Here is a 19,431-nt window from a genome sequence, read left to right as displayed (position 1 = left end):
CAAACACCAAAATAATCTTTTGACAGAAAGAAAAAGTCAAAAATTAGATATAGTCACAGTAAGTAAAATTTGTTCTCTCTGACATTTTGTAAGCTTCTCATAAAAAAAGTTGCTTTACTCCTTAAAAAGTGATTTATTCCCTATTTTGAAAGAAGATCGCTACTCCTTGTGATGTCTTCTCTACTTTTTGGAATAAATTTTAGAGCTTCAAGATTATTGAACCACGTTAAATCTTGTGGTGAAGCATCATGCCTAATGCTTTTGCCAACAAATAGAACTGTTATCATAACTAAATTTCATGTCAAGGACATTTTCTGTTCCTTATATGGTTGTGATTGTGAGGAGGAGACTATGAAACACTTATTTCTCTCATCTAACTTTGCTTCTATTTTTGGAGATTTTCTTCTTGGGATCTTATCCCTATCTGATGCTTCTATTTTCTTCTTATTAGGACTTGATCCTACTGTTGTTGTGGATACTATTTCACATGCTAGGAATGACAAAAAGATCACAACAATATTGTCTACATTGCTTTATTAATTATACACTTTTTTTTCTCAAGAGCCAAGCCATCCTTCTCCTATTACTTGGATTCCTCTTTTGGTGGATTGGATCAAAATTAATTGTGATGTAGCTCTTCGGATCATTGTGGTAGCTAAGATTCATTGTGTGAAAACAATTTGGGTCCAGACTAAAATGATTTTCTTTTTGGATCTCCTTGTTGGAGAGTTGCTTGGGTATAATCTCCCCTTGTTTATATAGTATTGTTGTTAAATGTGATTCTTTGAATGTTGTTAATGCTCTTAATGGCGAGTTTAGTAGACGGGCTATTAATAATTATACCCTAGTTTGTAGGAACATCGCTAATCAGTTATTTTGTTTGGATTCCTCATAATTGTAATGTGTGCCGATAAGATTGCAAAGTGGAGTGGGCACTAGCTTTCTTTTAGTTTAGTTTTATTGAGGTAAACTCAGTACTCTTTTTTTTTTTGAATTAAGCATTTATAAATTATAATACATAATTTAGGACTCGAACCCGGGTAAATTCAGTACTCACTGATATTATGTGATGACCTTTAACTTTTTTTGTTATTAATTTATTTTCTCAAAAAAAAAAGAAGAAGAAGAAGAAGAAGATCACTACCCAAAGAGATACTATTTTTACTTGTTATGTAATGTGCAAATCTAGTGACCATTTCATCAATACCATGTGGTATGACTTCAATAAATTTAAAAATGGAACTCACACCAACATAAATCTTTTGGTAAAATTATAATAACATAGATTTGATTTTAGGGTGAATATTATTTTGTATTTTATTTTATAAAAATTATTAATTGAATTTTTTATTTTATTAAATGATAAATTAGCTTTTATATTTTCTCAAATGGAACCTTAGTTCCTAACTGTTAGTGCTTGACTCTTGAGAGAAATAAAATTAATTTAAGGTTAATATTGATGATTTATGTGTGAAGTAATTTGTAAATTTATCATTTTTTTTGTTTAAATAGCAAATTTTATTTATTTATTTATTTTATTTTTAAGAAAAAAGAGGGGTGAAAATGAAAAAAAACCGAAAATTGGGGGTAAAGATGAGAATGAGATGAATCCAATAAGTAATAACACTTTGCGCCATCGAGCTTGGTTATGCACTGCAACTGTAACTGTGTGTGTGTGTAGAAGTAGAACAACCAAACCCATTGGCCGACTCTTCGCTCTAGGGTTTACCACCGAATCACTCTCTCATTTCAGGTATCATTATGCTATTTTCCTTTTCATTTGGATCCACAATTGCATCAATTATATTAAAATTTTAATAAAATGAACAATATTGTCCCTAGGGTTTTTGAATTTAGCGAAACCAGGTTAAACTTTTGCTCTAGCTTTGGGTTTACCTGGGCTTTACAGTTCTTTGTTTGTATGGTTCTGTATCATTTCAAAGTTTAGTATCGCTGGTAGTTTTCTTAACCTTGTATACGGTCTTCTAGTGCAATGGCTCTTGGTGGATCGTTTGAAAAATTTCCCATTTCCATCAATCTTTCATTCTTCTTCAGCTCAGATTAACATTTCTCTTTTAACTATTTCTATGCATCTATAACGCACATAATTGAATATGGTTGGTTAGCTTTTCTTAACAGTTATGTTCTTGCTGCCTTTTCCCTGAAGGAGTTTATGATATGTTATCAACTTATTCCCACCTTCCTACTTTTTGGCGAATTAATTTCATTACTTAACAATTTTCTGAATAATCATTATTGAATAGTTAACCATTTCGAGTCCTGTGGGAAGAGGGTTCTGTACTGCCAATTGCCTTTAGAACTTACATCATTATTTCTGTTCCATTACATTAGTTGTGTTATTTAATTTTTTTAATATATATCTTCTGGTTGCGTTTGTGATGAAGTCATTTAGGCACAAGTGTTTTTTTCCCAATCTGGGAGTTTGGGCTTAATTAGCTAACTCATTCATTTTTGTGTTGAACTGGAACTCTTAGAAAGTAAATTGTTTGCTCTTCTGTCCAATACCAGCCAAAAAGATCAAAGATGATGCAGGTTCATCCTACAGAAAGTGAAAGTGCTTTATCTGTAGTTGGTCCAAGGCCAATGGAATGGGCTGCTGTTCCGTATAATGCTTCTCAAGCACCTGGCCAAAATGGAAAGCAAAGAACTTCTAGTTTGGAATCACCAATCATGTTACTGACTGGTCATCAGAGTGCTATATACACAATGAAGTTTAACCCAGCTGGAACAGTGATTGCATCTGGTTCTCACGACAGAGAAATTTTCTTATGGCATGTCAATGGTGAATGTAAGAACTTTATGGTCTTAAAAGGACACAAGAATGCAGTTTTGGATCTTCAGTGGACTACTGATGGGTCCCAGATCATATCTGCTAGTCCAGACAAAACTCTCAGGGCATGGGATGTTGAAACAGGGAGACAAATAAAAAAGATGGCAGAACATTCGTCGTTTGTGAATTCTTGTTGCCCAACCCGCAGGGGACCTCCTCTCATAGTGAGTGGATCTGATGATGGAACTGCCAAACTATGGGATATGCGTCAAAGGGGTGCAATCCAAACATTTCCTGATAAGTATCAAATTACTGCTGTGAGCTTCTCAGATGCATCAGATAAGATCTTCACAGGTGGTATTGACAATGATGTTAAGGTCTGGGACTTGCGTAAGGGCGAAGTAATGATGACTCTTCAAGGGCATCAAGATATGATAACAGGTATGTCATTAAGCCCTGATGGTTCCTATCTTCTTACTAACGGAATGGACTGCAAGCTCTGCATTTGGGACATGCGACCCTATGCACCCCAGAACCGTTGTGTGAAGATAATGGAAGGCCACCAGCACAACTTTGAAAAGAACTTGTTGAAATGTAACTGGTCTGCGGATGGAAGCAAAGTCACTTCTGGAAGTTCTGACAGGATGGTTTACATATGGGATACTACTTCCCGACGCATCTTGTATAAACTCCCAGGACACATTGGATCGGTGAACGAGTGTGTCTTCCACCCAACTGAACCAATCATTGGATCTTGCAGTAGCGATAAGCAGATTTATCTCGGGGAGATATAAGCGGCGGTGAAAGTTTTAGCTACATGAACAAGAAGTAAGTTTTGAGAGAGGAGCTTGTATGACGAAAACCTAGTATTGAAATTGAAAATTGAAATGTGAGTAATGTAGTGTTGTACAAACATTTTGATGAAAATCTTTTACCATTATGGAATATTGTTAGTAGAGAAGTAGAATTTGACATTTCTTTCTAATATGCTAATGGAAATGAAAATGGTAATGGTTATGTTTATGACCAACTCCAAATGTTTGTTTGCTTTCTATTCCAGCTCTTTTTTATGAATTGAAAATGAAGGTATGTGCCTATCGATTGAGTTGAGTTAAACAAAATGCTACTCGTTTGATGTTTGTTTATAAATGTGGTAAAAAAATAAAAAGAAAATATTGTTTTTGGATTTATTCATTCAAATTAAACATGACTCCTGATTATGCTGAAGGGATAGGTATCATTTGTAGGGGTTTGTTAGAAAGGAAAATGATTCTCCACAAAAAAAGGTTGAGAGAGAGAGAGTAAAGGATGAGTCAATTACATCAACATCAATTATAGCCATAAATCTCCACAATATTCTTTCCTATATGTACACAGTGAAGTGAAATGAAGGCAATTACTCTACTTTTTTCATCCAAAAATCAAAATAAAAATGAATAAATCCAACTTAAAATGAAGCATTCCTTTTCAAAAAAAAAATAAAATTAAAAATGAACCATCTTATTCCTTCCCCCTTTTCTAGTGATGGTAAACCATTAAAAATCAATTTTTTCTTTTGAGAAGTTAAGAGTTCCCCAACTACTTAAAAAAAAAATTTTGAGATATTATTTTCGAACTTTGAATAAATTTTAGTTTACTTATAAATAATATTTTTTAAATTGGTATTTTATGAAAGAAAAAGCTAAATCCAAAGCTTTGTCATTCAAGGCGAAAGAAAAATGTGTTGACTTATAGAAGGAATAGTCATAATAACTCTTCAAAGCTTGTCATTACAAGATTGATTTGATTTCATTGATAACATATTGGTTCATTGAACTTAGACCAAAGTTTTGATTTTTATGTTAATCTCCAATACTAGTTTCAAGCTTGTAAAGTCAGCAGGTAATTGTTTCCGCCAGATGGCAGAAACTGATTGGTTGGGCAATTCAAGAAAGTCTTAATTAACAAACGGTAAAATCAGAGAGTATCTAAGAAAACAAACTGCACCCATAAGAACCGTATCCATAATATAACCTTAAACACAAACACTCTCATCTCTTCTCCACTCTCTCTGTCTCTGTTTTTTTTTTTCCCTAAAAGAAAGAAAGAAAAAACGAAAAATGGGTTCAGCTTCTCTGGTCAATCCATTGCCCGCGTGTTTGGGAAGCACCAAATCCGAGCTCTGTGCAGTTACTTCGTTCGTTCCGAAACAGGGATTTTCGGCTCTGAGATTCACCAACAGACCCAGAAAGCTTTTCTCCGGTTCTTCCATTGTTTGCAAAGCCGTTTCCCTCAAACCACAAGCTGAGGGTCTTAACATTGCCGAAGATGTTACTCAGGTCACAACTCCTCTATCCCACCTCCTTTTTCATTATCATGGAAAAGAAAAAACTAAACTTTATGGATTTGTAGTGATTGTGGATAGGCAATTTGATAAATTTAGGTTCTTTTTTCATTTAATTTTTGTAAAGAAATGGAAAGGAACAGTCTTTCGTGTTCGTTGACTATTTGTGTGTGTTTTTGGGGGGTTGGGGGTAAGTAACCATGGTGTGCTTGACACTTTTCACTGACAGTTGTACGATTATGGGTATTATCTAATTTTTATACATGGTGTGCTTACATTAAAGTTTCGAATTGTTTATTGGTATGTAATTGACATTGATTCGATTATTTCATCCTTAAAAAAATTGAAATTTAACATTGAAAGAACCATAGTAGAAGTTGCAACCTGAACAACTCTTGTGGTGTTAAATTAATGAGGTTCTTTTGGTAATGCAGCTTATTGGGAAAACTCCCATGGTTTACCTGAATAATATTGTGAAGGGGTCTGTTGCAAACATTGCTGCCAAACTTGAGATTATGGAGCCATGTTGCAGTGTCAAGGACAGGTGAGGAAACTATGGTTACTATGGTTGTCATGTCATGTCATGTCAATCACTGTTAGAAAACGTCACATAAACTTTAAGTAGAGCAGGACACTTTTGGTGTTTATTATATATATGAGAACCAGATATAAGATGTTCCAAGCTAAGGATAAAGATGTTCTGAACACATTTATGCTATGTAGACATGTGTACTGAATATGAAACCAATTATTTGTTAGAATCCTCATCAAATTGTTTTTATATGTTGTCTGCAGGATAGGTTTCAGTATGATTACTGATGCTGAGCAAAAAGGACTTATAACACCTGGAAAGGTAACATATGCTGTATATAGCTCACATATGGAAATTGCAAGTGAATTAGGCAGATATTCCTCTTAAGTTTTTTAGGGTTTAGGCAGATTTGCAGTTGGGGACTTTTGATCAATATTTACGAGAGTAAGACAGTCCTGTTGAGGAATGATATCTCTTGAGCTTGACCATTGCATCTCTATGTTGCATTGCGCTATGTGACATGACTGTTATTTCAAATGGTAGTGCCTGAACAGTTTGCATAAAAACTTGGCATTATTTTGCTAGCAACAGATTAGAACACTTTGTAGAATGTGCTTACAAATGATTCTTATTGTAAGCGTTTGGGTTGATTGACATTGGGTTTTATCCAGTTATTTTTATTTACATTTGAAGAGAATTATGTAAACTTAACTGTCTTTTTCTCCCTTCTGTTTGTAATGCTCTTCATTTCCTTAAAAATGGATAGGAAAAAGCATTATTGACTGATGTGAAAGCTTGATATGCAAATATATGTTTGGTTTTTATTCTTCATTCTTGTGGAAGTTGCTTTTGCTAGTAGTGTCTGCAATGATTTAACTTGGTTTCTTCATTTCTCCAATTTATAGAGTATCCTAGTGGAACCCACAAGTGGAAACACTGGTATCGGTCTTGCATTTATTGCTGCCTCGAAAGGATATAAGCTCATACTAACGATGCCAGCATCAATGAGTATGGAAAGAAGAGTTCTTTTGAAAGCATTTGGGGCTGAGCTTATCCTGACTGATTCAGCCAAGGGCATGAAAGGGGCAGTTCAGAAAGCTGAAGAAATAGTGAATAGCACACCCAACGCCTATATGCTTCAACAATTTGACAACCCTGCCAATCCTAAGGTTTGTGATCTCTTATATTGGTTTATATGTCACAACATCATTTATCTTAGAACGGTATTGCTTGATTTCTATGTGTGGCTTTATACTTGGTGTGTAATTGGAGTTACAAAACTTACCTGCTAAAAGTTATCCTGAAAATTTTTTGTGTCAATTTTAGAGGGATTTTATGCTTTTCTTATAGTGATTAAGGCTTGCAGTGTGTCACTTTGACTTGTACCCTGTATGCAGGTACACTATGAGACAACTGGGCCTGAGATTTGGGAAGACACAAAAGGGAAGGTGGACATATTTGTAGGTGGAATCGGAACTGGAGGAACCATTTCTGGGGTTGGCCAGTTCCTCAAAGAGCAAAATCCTAATGTAAAGGTAATGAAAAATTACATCTTATTTTTTTTCCATTATGAGCACATCCACTTTGCTCTCCAATTAGAACCTTTCCACTCCAGCAAAAGTATTCACAAAGAAAAGTTCATCTTCTTCGTCTTTTTTTTTTACTTCTCTTTCCGTTGTTGTGACATTATATGACTCCCATTTCTCAGGTTATTGGTATAGAACCCACTGAAAGCAACATATTATCTGGTGGCAAGCCTGGTAAGCCTACACACTTTTTAGAGAACTTAGTTTAATAAAAAATTTCCCTCTATTTTTATATACTAATCATTCACTTGAATTTTAGTCATTTATTTTTCTATTGCAATTACATACAGGTCCTCACAAGATTCAAGGAATTGGTGCTGGATTTATACCTAGGAATCTTGATCAAGATGTCATTGATGAAATAATAGAGGTTTGAATTTTTCCCCCAAGATATATGCTGTATTTAGTTATTTGATTAAATGTTTTCTCTTCATAATATTTAGTCTATATTTTGAAAGCTACTATATTATGGTTAAGTTGGCAAAGTCAGCTAATAGTAACTTGAGCACTGTTAATTTCTTTACTACGAAATCTGAAGTCCATTCTTGTTTGAGTGTATAATTATACCAAATTTCAATTCTCACAAATTTTGAATCTTGTCATTGGCAGATATCCAGTGATGAAGCAGTTGAAACTGCCAAGCAATTAGCACTCCAAGAGGGCTTATTGGTTTGTGCCTTTTTTTTTCTAATGATTTTGATGAAATTGATTGATCTTTTTTTCCAGAGTGTATAGAAAGTCTGTTGCACAAACTTTAGAACACTGAAGTTCTGACCAGAGAAAAAGAAGTGAACTCTATTTTTCCAACTACCTTTATACCTATTTCTAGTTCTCTAATTTGTATAAAGTAGTAATCTTTCCTTCTAATCTATTTTTAATCTACATCAGGTTGGAATTTCTTCGGGAGCAGCAGCAGCCGCTGCAATCAAGGTTGGAAAGAGACCTGAAAATGCCGGGAAGCTTATAGCTGTATGTCATCTCTATTCAAATGAAACCAAACATAACATAATAATAATGCACATTGAAAAGTAGCTGCATTAAGTGGAAAACCATCATACTATTACTGATAGAAGAGGAATATCCGCTTTATAATTTCTACCTTACAAAAATGGAACATTTTCCTTTTCTTCTTTTCAAAGTGGACATGCCTACCACATGAAGTGATTTTTGTACTGTCCCATGTGCACTAACCAAAGTCTAGTCCTTTGAAAGACTATAGACTGGCCAACCTGAAAAAGGCCTACTTATTTAGTGTTTTCTTCTCACCCTTTTCCTTTCTCCTTTTTTGGTTTGGTTTGGTTTGGCACCTTTGGAAGAATTATTTGCCAACACAAAGATTTTCCCACCATTATTTTTCCTTGAACACAATACTATTAAGTATTTACATTGTTTATACACTACTACTAGTAGTTCTACGGTATGGATAACAAAGAAAAAAAGTTCTACTTTTTTGCTTGAGTCAATATTTGTGTATTTACATTACTCATGTTTATTGGGTGCTTTGATTTTTCAGCAAGTAAATTTTTTTATTATTATTTTACCTGGATGATGGTCAAGCATGTTTCATGTGGAGCAATATAAAAATGAAACAATAAGATTAAATACTTTTGTTTACTGTTAGAATTTGAATGATGATTTGTTGGACTTGCATTTCAGGTGGTGTTCCCTAGTTTCGGTGAACGATATTTGTCCTCTGTTCTTTTCCAATCGATTCGAGAAGAATGTGACAAGATGCAACCTGAGGCATGATGATAATGATGCTTATGAGAAAAAACTTCATAAGTTATTATTTTCATTCCTTCTTGTATATTTTATTTCTTAGCTTTTATCTTTTTCATTTTTTCTCTTCCAACAATAATTGGAGATTGCAGTGATTAGAAGAGAGGTTTAGACTTTTGGGGCATTTCATAATTTGAGTTTAGTATGAAGTGGTATTGAATTTTCAAAGACAAAAGTTTGTGTTAACTTAGCATATTGACTGTGTAAGAATAAAGCCAATTATCATCATTATTCCATTTTCTCAGTGTGAATGTCTGGCTGATAACTAATAGGCTCTTGATCTTTTATCTTATAAACTAAAACTCCAAACTTGACTGCTGATTTGGAAAAATGGGCAATAAATTAAATTGGATGTGGAGGGGTCCCAATGACTTGTAGATTTCAAATTGGATGGACCAATGCATTGCCTTGCCTAGAATCCACAACAACATATGTGTCTAATGCTTACTTACACTTTTAATACCCCACCACCACCACCCTCACCACTACCACCACCCAAAATTATTTATTAATAAAAATTAAAAACAAAAAATGGGAAACATGTCTAGTAATTTATCAACAATAATGGGTTCAAATGGAAGAAAATTAAGAGCGAGTGAGAGACTTTTGATTTCAGACAGAAAGAAATTTCCAATCTTGGGTTGCTAGCTGCAAACAAGTTTAATAAATTAGAATTGAATAAGGGAAAATGTGAAGGTGCTAACCACATGGCTATATATGTAAAAATATATATTTTGAGAAGAGAATGGGATCGAGGTCCCCCCACTCCACCCCATCCCAATCCTAGACCTCTGGCCAGTTAATACATGATATGTGTGGTCACATTTACATGGTATTTTTGTTAAACTAAAGTGTTTGCTTTTATTTATATATTTATATGTATAAATAGATAGAGGCACAACAAGGCAGCCCAAGCCACTTCTTCTTCTTCTTCTTCTTAACTCACTCACTGTATGGAGTCCAAGCAATTCTTCCACTATTTAACTCTTTTAACTTTGTTAATTTATAAATATATTTGTTAAAAAATAGGTTATTATGTTCCCACAGTCCACATCCAGTGACTATTCTACTCTAAATAAATAAATAAATAAATAAATAAATATTTGGCTTGTTCCGAGTTCATTCATTCACACTTGGCTTTATTTTTTTAATAATTAATATCCCCTGCTTTTATTGATGTTTATAAATATAGAAAATTGGTAAGAGAGAGGTTGAAATGGGGAAGCAAGGAAAGACCCCAAATATACAAAACGCTAAGCTGATCTGATCTGATCTGATCCAACCATAGAAATGGATTCCAAACAAGCTGAGATAATCTCTCTCCCTTCTCTGCCTTCTGATCCAATAACCAGGTAGGTAATAGTAGTTTTAGTATTAAAAATAATCATAAATAATAATTAATAAGTAATCTTGGGTGGTTGTACTGTAGGTGGTGGAGTAGTGAGACAGTTGGGATAGTGACAGGAGGTAACAAAGGAATTGGGTATGCGATGGTGAAGAGGCTTGCAGAGATGGGAGTGACAGTTGTGCTAACAGCAAGGGATGAAGACAAAGGAAGAAAAGCCATAGAAAAGCTCAAAACTGAATTAACACATATTAACACAAACAACATTCACTTCCTTTGTTTGGATGTTTCAGACCCTTCTTCCATTGCTTCCTTTGTCTCCTCTTTCAACCAACACTTTGGTCTCCTCCACATTCTTGTAAGTACTCTTAACTAAATTCATTCTAACAAATCAAAATCAAAATCAAAATCAAAATCAAATTCCCCTTTATCTTTCTCAAACATTTTATTTTTAACACAACACACCTTCTAATTTCTTCTACTTTATTTCTTTGTATTTTGTCTTTTTCTTTTTGGATTTATATCACCTTTTCTTTCTTTTCTAATCCCTTTACAAAACAATAATATTATCTTATGTTTCTCAATAATATTTATAGTAACCATTAATATACATTTTGATTAAAATATAACACACCACTTTTGAAAACTCCTTCTCCATTCAAAATTAATTTAATTACATGACTTATATAAAACTATTAGCATTAATTATTGAGTGCTTAATTATTTATGTGGCAACAAAAACACTAATTATTTATTCAGATTTTAAAAATACAGAATAATAATTAAGCTGATTATTTATTTTTTTATATTTGATTTAGTCAACAACATTGTTATTCAGTACTAATATTAGAATTAAAATATATGAGAATCAACATTAATTAAATCACACTATATTACAGTTGAGTACCTCTAATAACTATTCTGATTTTATTATTCATGGATATTTTTTTTTGGGTGGGCTGGAATGTCATAGTAATATAATTTCAGATATGATTTGCATATCTTTGAATTTAATGCTAGAATTAACTGAAGTAATTAATTAGTATAAAAAGATAGATGCATGTGATAAATAATTTTATTAGGGTTTGGAAATTATTATTATAAGTATAGAAGACATATTCCAATCTGGCCAAAATTATTTGCATATAATATAATCCATCCAATGATTAAATTAGCTGTTCCCTTATTAAGAATATTATTGTAACTATCGATATTGACAAATGAATTTGAAGAATCTCAGTTAGATGAGTAATTAATATTTATACTGATTCAACTTTAATTAGGATGGAAAAACATGTTATGGACTCATCATGTTGTGTTCATATAAATGTGACCTCTTTTTATATTTCGTATTAGGTGTGTCAATTCGTTTTTGACTCATATCTAATTTTCTCAACCCTAACTCGATCTGTACGTAAAAAACCGTGTCGTGTTTAACCCACTTTGATCCGTTTTGTTGAAGATAGAGTTGCAGAGAAAATAATACATTTAGATTCCATTAGAAAATTTATATATATGTATTAATTTTTTTTATATATATGTATAATAAAATTAAAATTTTTAAAAATATTTTTTAATTTTTTAAAGAAAATTTAATTTAATTTTTTTTAATTTAATATTGAATCACTAAATATATTTTTTTTATATTTTTCTATTATTATTAAAAAAAATTATTTTATTTTATTTAGAAAATCATATTAAATTCGTGTTAAACGGATCGTGTTATATTTAATTCGCTTTTATTTCGCATCAAGTAATCGTATCGATCTATTTTTGATCCGCATCTAATTTTTCCAACTATAACCTATAAAATTTATGTCACATGCTGTGTTGAAACTTGTTTTAGCACTCCTTACTTCAATACCAAATTAGTAAATAAATAAAACTTTTCCTTTTTAATAGTTAAGTTATAATATAAATGAATAAATGACTATAGAGTCTAGTAAGTACATATAAATAATTATATAAAATATGATGAAAAATATAGGTAGCTTAGCTAAGTTCATGCACGCACGAGGGTGCATGTTTAAAAAATTGTCAAGTGTATGCTTAAAATAATATATTTAGTCTCTTCATATATTATTATTTTAAGATTAGACGCCATTAAGAAAACAAAAATTAAATATTATATAAATAACATAACATAATTATAGCTCAAAGTTGACATCACTTCCAACTTTATTCATATTGTATGTTTGTTTGTGTTGCTTCCTTATTACTTTTATTATATTAATTTCAAGCCAAAAAGTGAAGTCTTCCCATCCCAATTATAATAATTATTATTATATATGTTTCTCCACCAATATTTATTCATTCATTGAAATCAATTATTATGTGATTATATTTTCAACACTCACTCGTGACTTATAACATAACATTTATCAGATTAAGCTATAATGTATGTGTGTATATATAGGTGAACAATGCAGCAGTATCTTTCAACGACATTGGAGAGAACTCAGTAGAGCATGCTGAGACAGTAATTAAAACCAATTTCTACGGAGCCAAGTTACTGACTGAGGCCCTCTTCCCCTTGTTTTGTCTCTCTTCTCCCAACACTTTTCGTTTACTTAACATTTCTTCAAGACTTGGCTCTACTAACGTAAGTAACTAAATTAAATTATATATGCATGATGTATTTAACATACATACCGTTATTGAATATATATATATATATGAGCTCAACATATATATACTGTTGTTTTATTCATTGGCATGTTCAGAAATTGAAAAACCCTATTATAAGAAAGATTTTGGAGAAAGATGATGTGACAGAAGAGGAGGTGGATGGAATGGTGAGATTGTTTCTAGAAGATGTGAAGAGGGGGCAGTGGAGGAGCCGAGGGTGGCCGGATCTGTGGACGGACTACGCTGTGTCTAAGCTAGCAATGAATGCTTACACAAAGATATTAGCAAAGCGGTACGAGGGGAAAGGGTTGAGCGCCAATTGCTTTTGTCCTGGCTACACTCAAACCTCCATGACTCGAGGAAAGGGCACCCACACTGCCGATGATGTCGCCCGTGTCGGCACCAAGCTTGCTCTCCTCCCTCCACTCCAGTTACCTACCGGAAAATTCTTTATTATAGGGGCTCATAACACTTCTGTCATTATTCATGCTAGATTGTAACACCTATCTATATTAGATTAATTATAAATACATCTTTTAATTTGGCATGCCAAAATAGTTTTCTACACACATTACCTACTTTTTCAAAATTCTCTAAAAATTACAAAAGAGAATGCTAATTAAACTCACATAATGTGATATGTTATATTATAATAGGGCTATTTGTGGTGAAATCCCACTAACATTTGCAATTGTTGCGTATATGACTAATAAAAAAAAGTGGTTGTAAAAATATCTTATCTTACGTTTTTGTTGCAGTAGTATCATTTTTTGGCTGTTAAATACTAAATAAACTTGTTAAGTGCTAGTTCAGAAACACGTGACAATATATTTTTTCACCTTATATAATGTGATCTAATTATATGTCGTCAAGTGTTTCTGAGTTAACAACCAAAAAATGATACGAATACAACAAAATAGTAAAATAATGTACTTTTGTTGCCACTTTTTTTTTTATTAAAATCATACGTGTAACAATTATAATTGGTAAAAGATTTTCGCCCAAATATCCCTATTATAATATTATACTGTTTACTGTACAATGTTGTGTGGCATGGCAATACAAAATGGAGCATGATAAATATGACCAAATTAAATATTGTGATACAACAGAAGGTTACTTGTTTTTTCGGTATCAAATAATACTAAAGAGATAGATTGATTTATTAGGAGGAATAGGTCAGAGTCCAGACTAATAAATATTTTCACATGGGTGACAACAACTGACCAGATTATGTGATCATATGTAAATATAAATAAACAGTAAGTGGTGTATTTTAATAAATTAGTAGGTACGTAATCGGTGTTTAAAGTAATGTTAAAAGCACCGACCATCCAATTACTTAAAAGCCTTGACTAATTGAACAATCAAATATGTTATTATAAATAGATAAAGATTGATGAACACTACACAGTGCGCTATGTTATGGCCGTAAACTAAAAGTTATCTACTAAAAATCTACATACATTACTTCCTCATAATCATACCATATTATTATTATACTAAATAATAGATTAACTATGTATAAAAACTTGAAAGAAGAGGTAGTACTAGTAGCACTAACACTTGTTTTTCACATTTACAAATGTTGTTTTTTGATGGCCCAACTCAACCAAAAAAGCCCACTTCTGAATGGGCCAATCAAATTCTGGCCCAACCCCTCTACTTTATCTGAATAAGTATGTCATTAATCATTTGATTAGTTTAGAGTAATCCTTAAAAGTGAAAAAAGAAAAAAATAGCTTAAACAAACAGTCTCCCTCCACTAATCCAATACTATATCAGAAGTAATTATTCATATTCATATTCATGGGATGCAAACACAACACGACCATTTAAAGAATTTATAAGAATTATGACATTCATTAGGATTAAATTATGCAAGTTCTTCAGAGGATAAAAAGCATGTATTACCAGTAATCATTACAAGAGCAACGGCCGTCCCTGAAGAAGTGAAATCTGTGGTTATCTCGAATGACTATTTCGCGGCCATATATCTGTGAAACTAGCTTGGCAAATGAGTGGCAATCAGAGCATATTCGGAGGTTCTTAACAACCCGAATTGGCATTCCTTGACCTGTGCTGATAAGCCCATAAGCCATTGCAAGTTTCTCACTGTGCCTGCTTAGAAAATACTCTTTCTCAAACTCATCCACATCGAGCAACACATTAGCCAAATCAGGTTCATGGCCAGCATCTCTTAGCCTGCAGTTTATTTCTTCCAGCATATCTGAAATTTGACTCTGCTCTGGGTGACTATCATCAGTAGAGGTGAACTCATGAATAGTTCCATTAACTTCTATTAGGCTTGTACCGGGCACTTTGGTGATCCCTTTCTCCTTCAAACGCACCCTCACTTTCGCCACATCTGTCCATTTTCCAAAAGATGCATAAATGTTTGACAGAAGTACATGAATTCCACTCCTCAACTCTTTCACTCTTTCAGCTGCATAGGTTGCCATTTCGATATTCCTATGTGTTCGACAAGCGGCCAAGAAAGACCCCCAAATTACATCATTAGGTTCCATTGGCATGCTCTTTATCAGATCACTAGCTTCCTTTAGCAGCCCTGCTCTACCTAGTAGATCAACCATACAGCCGTAGTGAACAGCCTCTGGAGAGATTCCGTGGAGTTCTTTCATTGACTTGAAAAGTTCCTGGCCTTGTTCTACATATCCACCATGACTACATGCTGTCAATAGTGCCACAAAAACTACTCCATCTGGTTTCACCCCTTGCCTAAGCATCTCATCGAAAAGTTCCAAAGACTTTTCTCCCTTTCCATTCATTGCCATAGCACCAATGGCTGTGGTCCAAGCAGAGACATCTCTTCTTGGCATGCTATTGAAGACTTGCATTGCATTATAAGGATCACCACACCTAGCAAACATGTCAACTAAGGCTGTTCCCAGCCGCAAATCACTGTGTATTTCAGTTTTTTGGCAGTAGCTATGGATCCATTTAGCAAGATCTAGAGCTCCTAGAAAACCGCATGCAGATGCCACCTCTACCATGGTCACTCTGTCTGCCTTAATTCCCTTGGTTTGCATTGCTTGAAAGAGTTCAATCGCTTCCTCATACCTATTTTCTTCTACAAGAGCGCCAAGCATGGTGTTCCAAGAGACGAGATCTCTCTCTGGCATCTCATTAAATATCCTCCAAGTTGATTCTACATCACCATTTCTGATCAAACCAGCAAGCAATGAGTTCCACGATACCACTGTCCTGTTTGGCATACGATCAAAAATTTTACATGCCATCTCTTGTTTTCCACAAGTCATATAGAGGTCAATAATTGCATTAGAAATACTATCCCAGCCTTCTAGTCCGTTCCTTAGAGCATAACAGTGGCATCCCTTTCCAGAAAGAAAATCACCTAACTGCGAACAAGCTGAGATTGCAGACAACAATGTGACCCTATCTGGTCGCAGGCCATGTCTTAGCATTTCATTGAATATATGTAGACCTTGTCTAGGTAGTCCTCGGCGAACATAATTTGACATCATTGTGTTACAGAGAATCAAACTCTTATCTGAACATTCATCGAAAAGCTTATTTGCAGCATCAACATCACCACATTTAAGGAACATATCTACTAAAGCATTTACCATAAAGGCATTAAGCTTCACTCCCGACTCTTCAATACAAGCACATATTCTCTCACCCAATTCAAGATCACCCAGCTTTGCACAAGCAGAAATAACACACACCATTGTGACTGAATTGGGCTTAATACCCGCGTTCATCATCTCAAAAAACAACGAAACAGCTTCCTTCGGTAAATCCCTCCTAGCATAACCGCAAATCAAACTAGTCCACGACACAACATTTCTCTCAGCCATTCCATCAAACACCTTCTGCCCATGAACCAACTCCCCACATTCAGCATAAAAATGAATAAGAGAATTTCTAATAAACACATCATCTTCTAAACCCATCTTCACAACAGCTCCATGAAACTGAATTCCCTCGGAAAAAGCCTCAAGCTTGGCACACCCGCTCAGGACAAACGGAAAAGTATACTTATCAGGCAAAATTCCCATCATCACCATTTGAACATAAAGTGAAATAGCATCATCACCAAGTCCAGCTGCAGAGTAACCCCTTATGAGAGAGTTATACATAAACAAAGTGCCATTGGTATCTTTATCTTCCTTAAATAACTCAAATGCTCTACGAGCGTAATCCATGCTTTCAAAGGTGCCCATTTCAGCATATTTAGCAACAAGCTCAGTGATAGCAGAGAGTTTGTGATTGAGGCCTATTTTGGTGATGTTACAGTGTAATTGCTTGAGTTCTTCCATGGTTTTCAAGTTCTTCAACGATCCAATTGATGATGTGTCCATTGGTACGGTTTTCGATTTGGTTATGTCAGTAGTTATGGAGTTTGGTGAGGCTGAGACTAGAGGAACCAAATGTAGAGTTGAAGCCATTGCTGTTGTATTAGTTTATTCCTATTACTACACTGGGGTGGTTCCCAACAACTGTTTTGATTGATATGTTCTTGTTCAAATTATGCAAGTTCCTCACTAGTTACATACAAAGCATATTCTAATTTAATTCAAAGTAAGTAGCTTTGAACTTTTGAAGACAACCCAGAGCCAAAAACGCAATCTTTATCCAAATACGAAACAATATGGAACCAAAAAAAACAACCCACCATTATATCAATAGATAATACATAGATATTATATCGTTATATAGTATAAGAGAAGCTGAAAGTTAAAATGTGAGGGGTCTACCTGAAGGATGAAATTGACAAGGTCTTGAATGGGAGAGAGGTGCCTGCGATGCTGCTATATGATCAATCTTCTTCTTCTTATTATCATTGTTCGGAGAGAATGAGAGTTTTGTTTGGGTTTAAAAGAAGAAGGGTTTTTTCCTTCTTTTTATTTTTTCGGTTTTCGCTTCAATTTTTTTGTATTTAGAAATTTTACCCATAACTATTACAACTACTAAATCGTGCCCTTTGAACTAGAGGTGACAATTCGTGTTGAGTGACGTGTCGTATTCGGGATGTATTGAGGTCTTAAATTTATTAAAAAAATTGCTGACCCGAACACAATCCACCACACAAAAAATTTACAAAATATAGACACAAACACGAATAAATTTCATATCGTGTCAAACTCGCAAAATTTTGTGTTGTATAGAATTTTTAAATTTATTTTAGATCATTGACATAAACACAACTTGTAATACAAAAAATTTATAAAACACGAATACGGTCCGCAAAATTTTCGTGACACGTCAAACCCATAAAATCTCGAATCGTGTTCGTATCAACTCGCGTGTCGTGACTTGAATTGTCATCCCTACTTTAAACTCTTTTGATGGCTAAAAATTCTCCTCAAGTTATTTAAAATATTGAAATGATGAATTCGAATTTTTGTTATGGTTTGTCTTATGTGGTAAACAATTTATTGATGTAGTTCTTTAGTGATTGAAATGATATGGTCACGCCATTTTCAAATGTGTAATTTTAATTTATCAAAAATATTTTTTACTAAGAATTTTTATTTAAATTTAAAATTGTATAATTAAAAGAAAAATAATTAATAGCCAATAAAATCAATTATAAATTTTATAATTAAAATCACTAAAGAACCACATCAACAAAATATTTGCTGACAAAATTTAACAAAAGTTTCTTATTCCAATATTTTGAATAATTTTAATGATAATTTTTATCGGTAAAAAAAAATTGGAGGGCACAATTTAATAGTTGTAAAAATTTAGAGTATAAAATTCCAAAATAGCATTTTTCTAAATAAAACGTTTCTTTTCTTTACTTCTTTCTCTTTTTTTTTACCTTTCATTTTATTTGGGTAAAAGAAACTTAGTCATAATAAAAAATTTAAAAAAAAGGAAAAATGAAAGGTATTTTGAATATATAGATGTTTAGTAGAGATTAATTTATTTGAAAAAATAGATTAGTTTATAATTACTTTTTTTTTTCTATTTTATTATTTTAAAATAATATTAGTATAGGTTAACTTAGTAATAATTATACACTTCCATTAGTTACTTTTACTCTCTCTTCTCTAAAATAAGAAAAAGATAAAAGATAAAATTCATTGAGAGACGCAAATTTTTTTTAGGAAAATTATCTCATATATTATTTTTTAACTATTTTTTTTTTCTAATTTTACGATTTAAGTTGTTCCGTTAGTTATTTATGTGGCTTGCTATATAAATTTGAATTACGATTTAAGTTACTATGTTTGTTGCTATGTGTGTTACTATTTGAATTTTCTTAAAAAAATTGCTTTGAAGTGTAGAAAAGAAAAAATAAACCCTTTTTTTTAATCCACCCTTTTCTTTTTTTAATTCATTACTTTTTCTTTCATGTCAAACATGCATCTTTTCTCTTTACTTTTTTCTCAAATTTTACCCCTACCAAGTTATAGGAACAATGAGACCATGACAGATCAATTCTTGAAAATT

At 33.1% G+C, this 19,431-nt stretch overlaps 4 protein-coding genes across 8 annotated transcripts; 3 read left to right on the top strand and 1 right to left on the bottom strand.

Annotated features, from left to right (window-relative positions):
* Positions 1 to 1,594: 1,594 nt before the first annotated feature.
* Positions 1,595 to 3,828, top strand: LOC115708042 (uncharacterized). 2 transcript variants are annotated; one of them, XM_030636208.2, is made up of 2 exons: positions 1,595 to 1,753; positions 2,530 to 3,828. In XM_030636208.2, exon 2 carries the CDS (start codon positions 2,545 to 2,547, stop codon positions 3,583 to 3,585), a length of 1,041 nt encoding a protein of 346 aa, XP_030492068.1. In that variant the 5' UTR covers positions 1,595 to 1,753; positions 2,530 to 2,544; the 3' UTR covers positions 3,586 to 3,828. The 2 variants fall into 2 exon arrangements, with proteins under 2 accessions (XP_030492068.1, XP_030492069.1); XM_030636209.2 differs by having other exon boundaries at positions 1,635 to 1,753; positions 2,496 to 3,828.
* Positions 3,829 to 4,575: 747 nt separating this feature from the next.
* LOC115708041 (cysteine synthase) lies at positions 4,576 to 9,255 on the top strand. The gene is made up of 10 exons (XM_030636207.2): positions 4,576 to 5,109; positions 5,549 to 5,658; positions 5,910 to 5,967; positions 6,552 to 6,815; positions 7,044 to 7,181; positions 7,355 to 7,406; positions 7,523 to 7,602; positions 7,842 to 7,901; positions 8,121 to 8,201; positions 8,889 to 9,255. Exons 1-10 carry the CDS (start codon positions 4,891 to 4,893, stop codon positions 8,979 to 8,981), a joined length of 1,155 nt encoding a protein of 384 aa, XP_030492067.1. The 5' UTR covers positions 4,576 to 4,890; the 3' UTR covers positions 8,982 to 9,255.
* Positions 9,256 to 9,598: 343 nt separating this feature from the next.
* On the top strand, positions 9,599 to 13,725 carry LOC115708043 (short-chain dehydrogenase/reductase 2b). Of its 3 annotated transcripts, none has more exons than XM_061118701.1 (5): positions 9,599 to 9,843; positions 10,204 to 10,363; positions 10,441 to 10,714; positions 12,773 to 12,958; positions 13,080 to 13,725. In XM_061118701.1, exons 2-5 carry the CDS (start codon positions 10,302 to 10,304, stop codon positions 13,482 to 13,484), a joined length of 927 nt encoding a protein of 308 aa, XP_060974684.1. In that variant the 5' UTR covers positions 9,599 to 9,843; positions 10,204 to 10,301; the 3' UTR covers positions 13,485 to 13,725. The 3 variants fall into 3 exon arrangements, with proteins under 3 accessions (XP_060974684.1, XP_060974690.1, XP_030492071.2); XM_061118707.1 differs by having other exon boundaries at positions 9,838 to 9,962; XM_030636211.2 differs by lacking the exon at positions 9,599 to 9,843 and having other exon boundaries at positions 9,881 to 10,363.
* Positions 13,726 to 14,765: 1,040 nt separating this feature from the next.
* On the bottom strand, positions 14,766 to 17,864 carry LOC115708039 (pentatricopeptide repeat-containing protein At3g22690). 2 transcript variants are annotated; one of them, XM_030636206.2, is made up of 2 exons: positions 17,727 to 17,864; positions 14,766 to 17,598 (listed from the first exon to the last, which is right to left on the bottom strand). In XM_030636206.2, the coding sequence occupies exon 2, from the start codon at positions 17,415 to 17,417 to the stop codon at positions 14,895 to 14,897; it is 2,523 nt and encodes an 840-aa protein (XP_030492066.2). In that variant the 5' UTR covers positions 17,418 to 17,598; positions 17,727 to 17,864; the 3' UTR covers positions 14,766 to 14,894. The 2 variants fall into 2 exon arrangements, with proteins under 2 accessions (XP_030492066.2, XP_060974678.1); XM_061118695.1 differs by having other exon boundaries at positions 14,766 to 17,468.
* Between the last annotated feature and the right edge of the window lie 1,567 nt (positions 17,865 to 19,431).

This window comes from Cannabis sativa, chromosome 1 (assembly GCF_029168945.1).
Source record: "Cannabis sativa cultivar Pink pepper isolate KNU-18-1 chromosome 1, ASM2916894v1, whole genome shotgun sequence".
NCBI lineage: Eukaryota > Viridiplantae > Streptophyta > Magnoliopsida > Rosales > Cannabaceae > Cannabis > Cannabis sativa.
The sequence above is the reverse complement of the archived record's forward strand: the minus strand, read 5'-3'. Positions and strand labels throughout refer to the sequence as shown.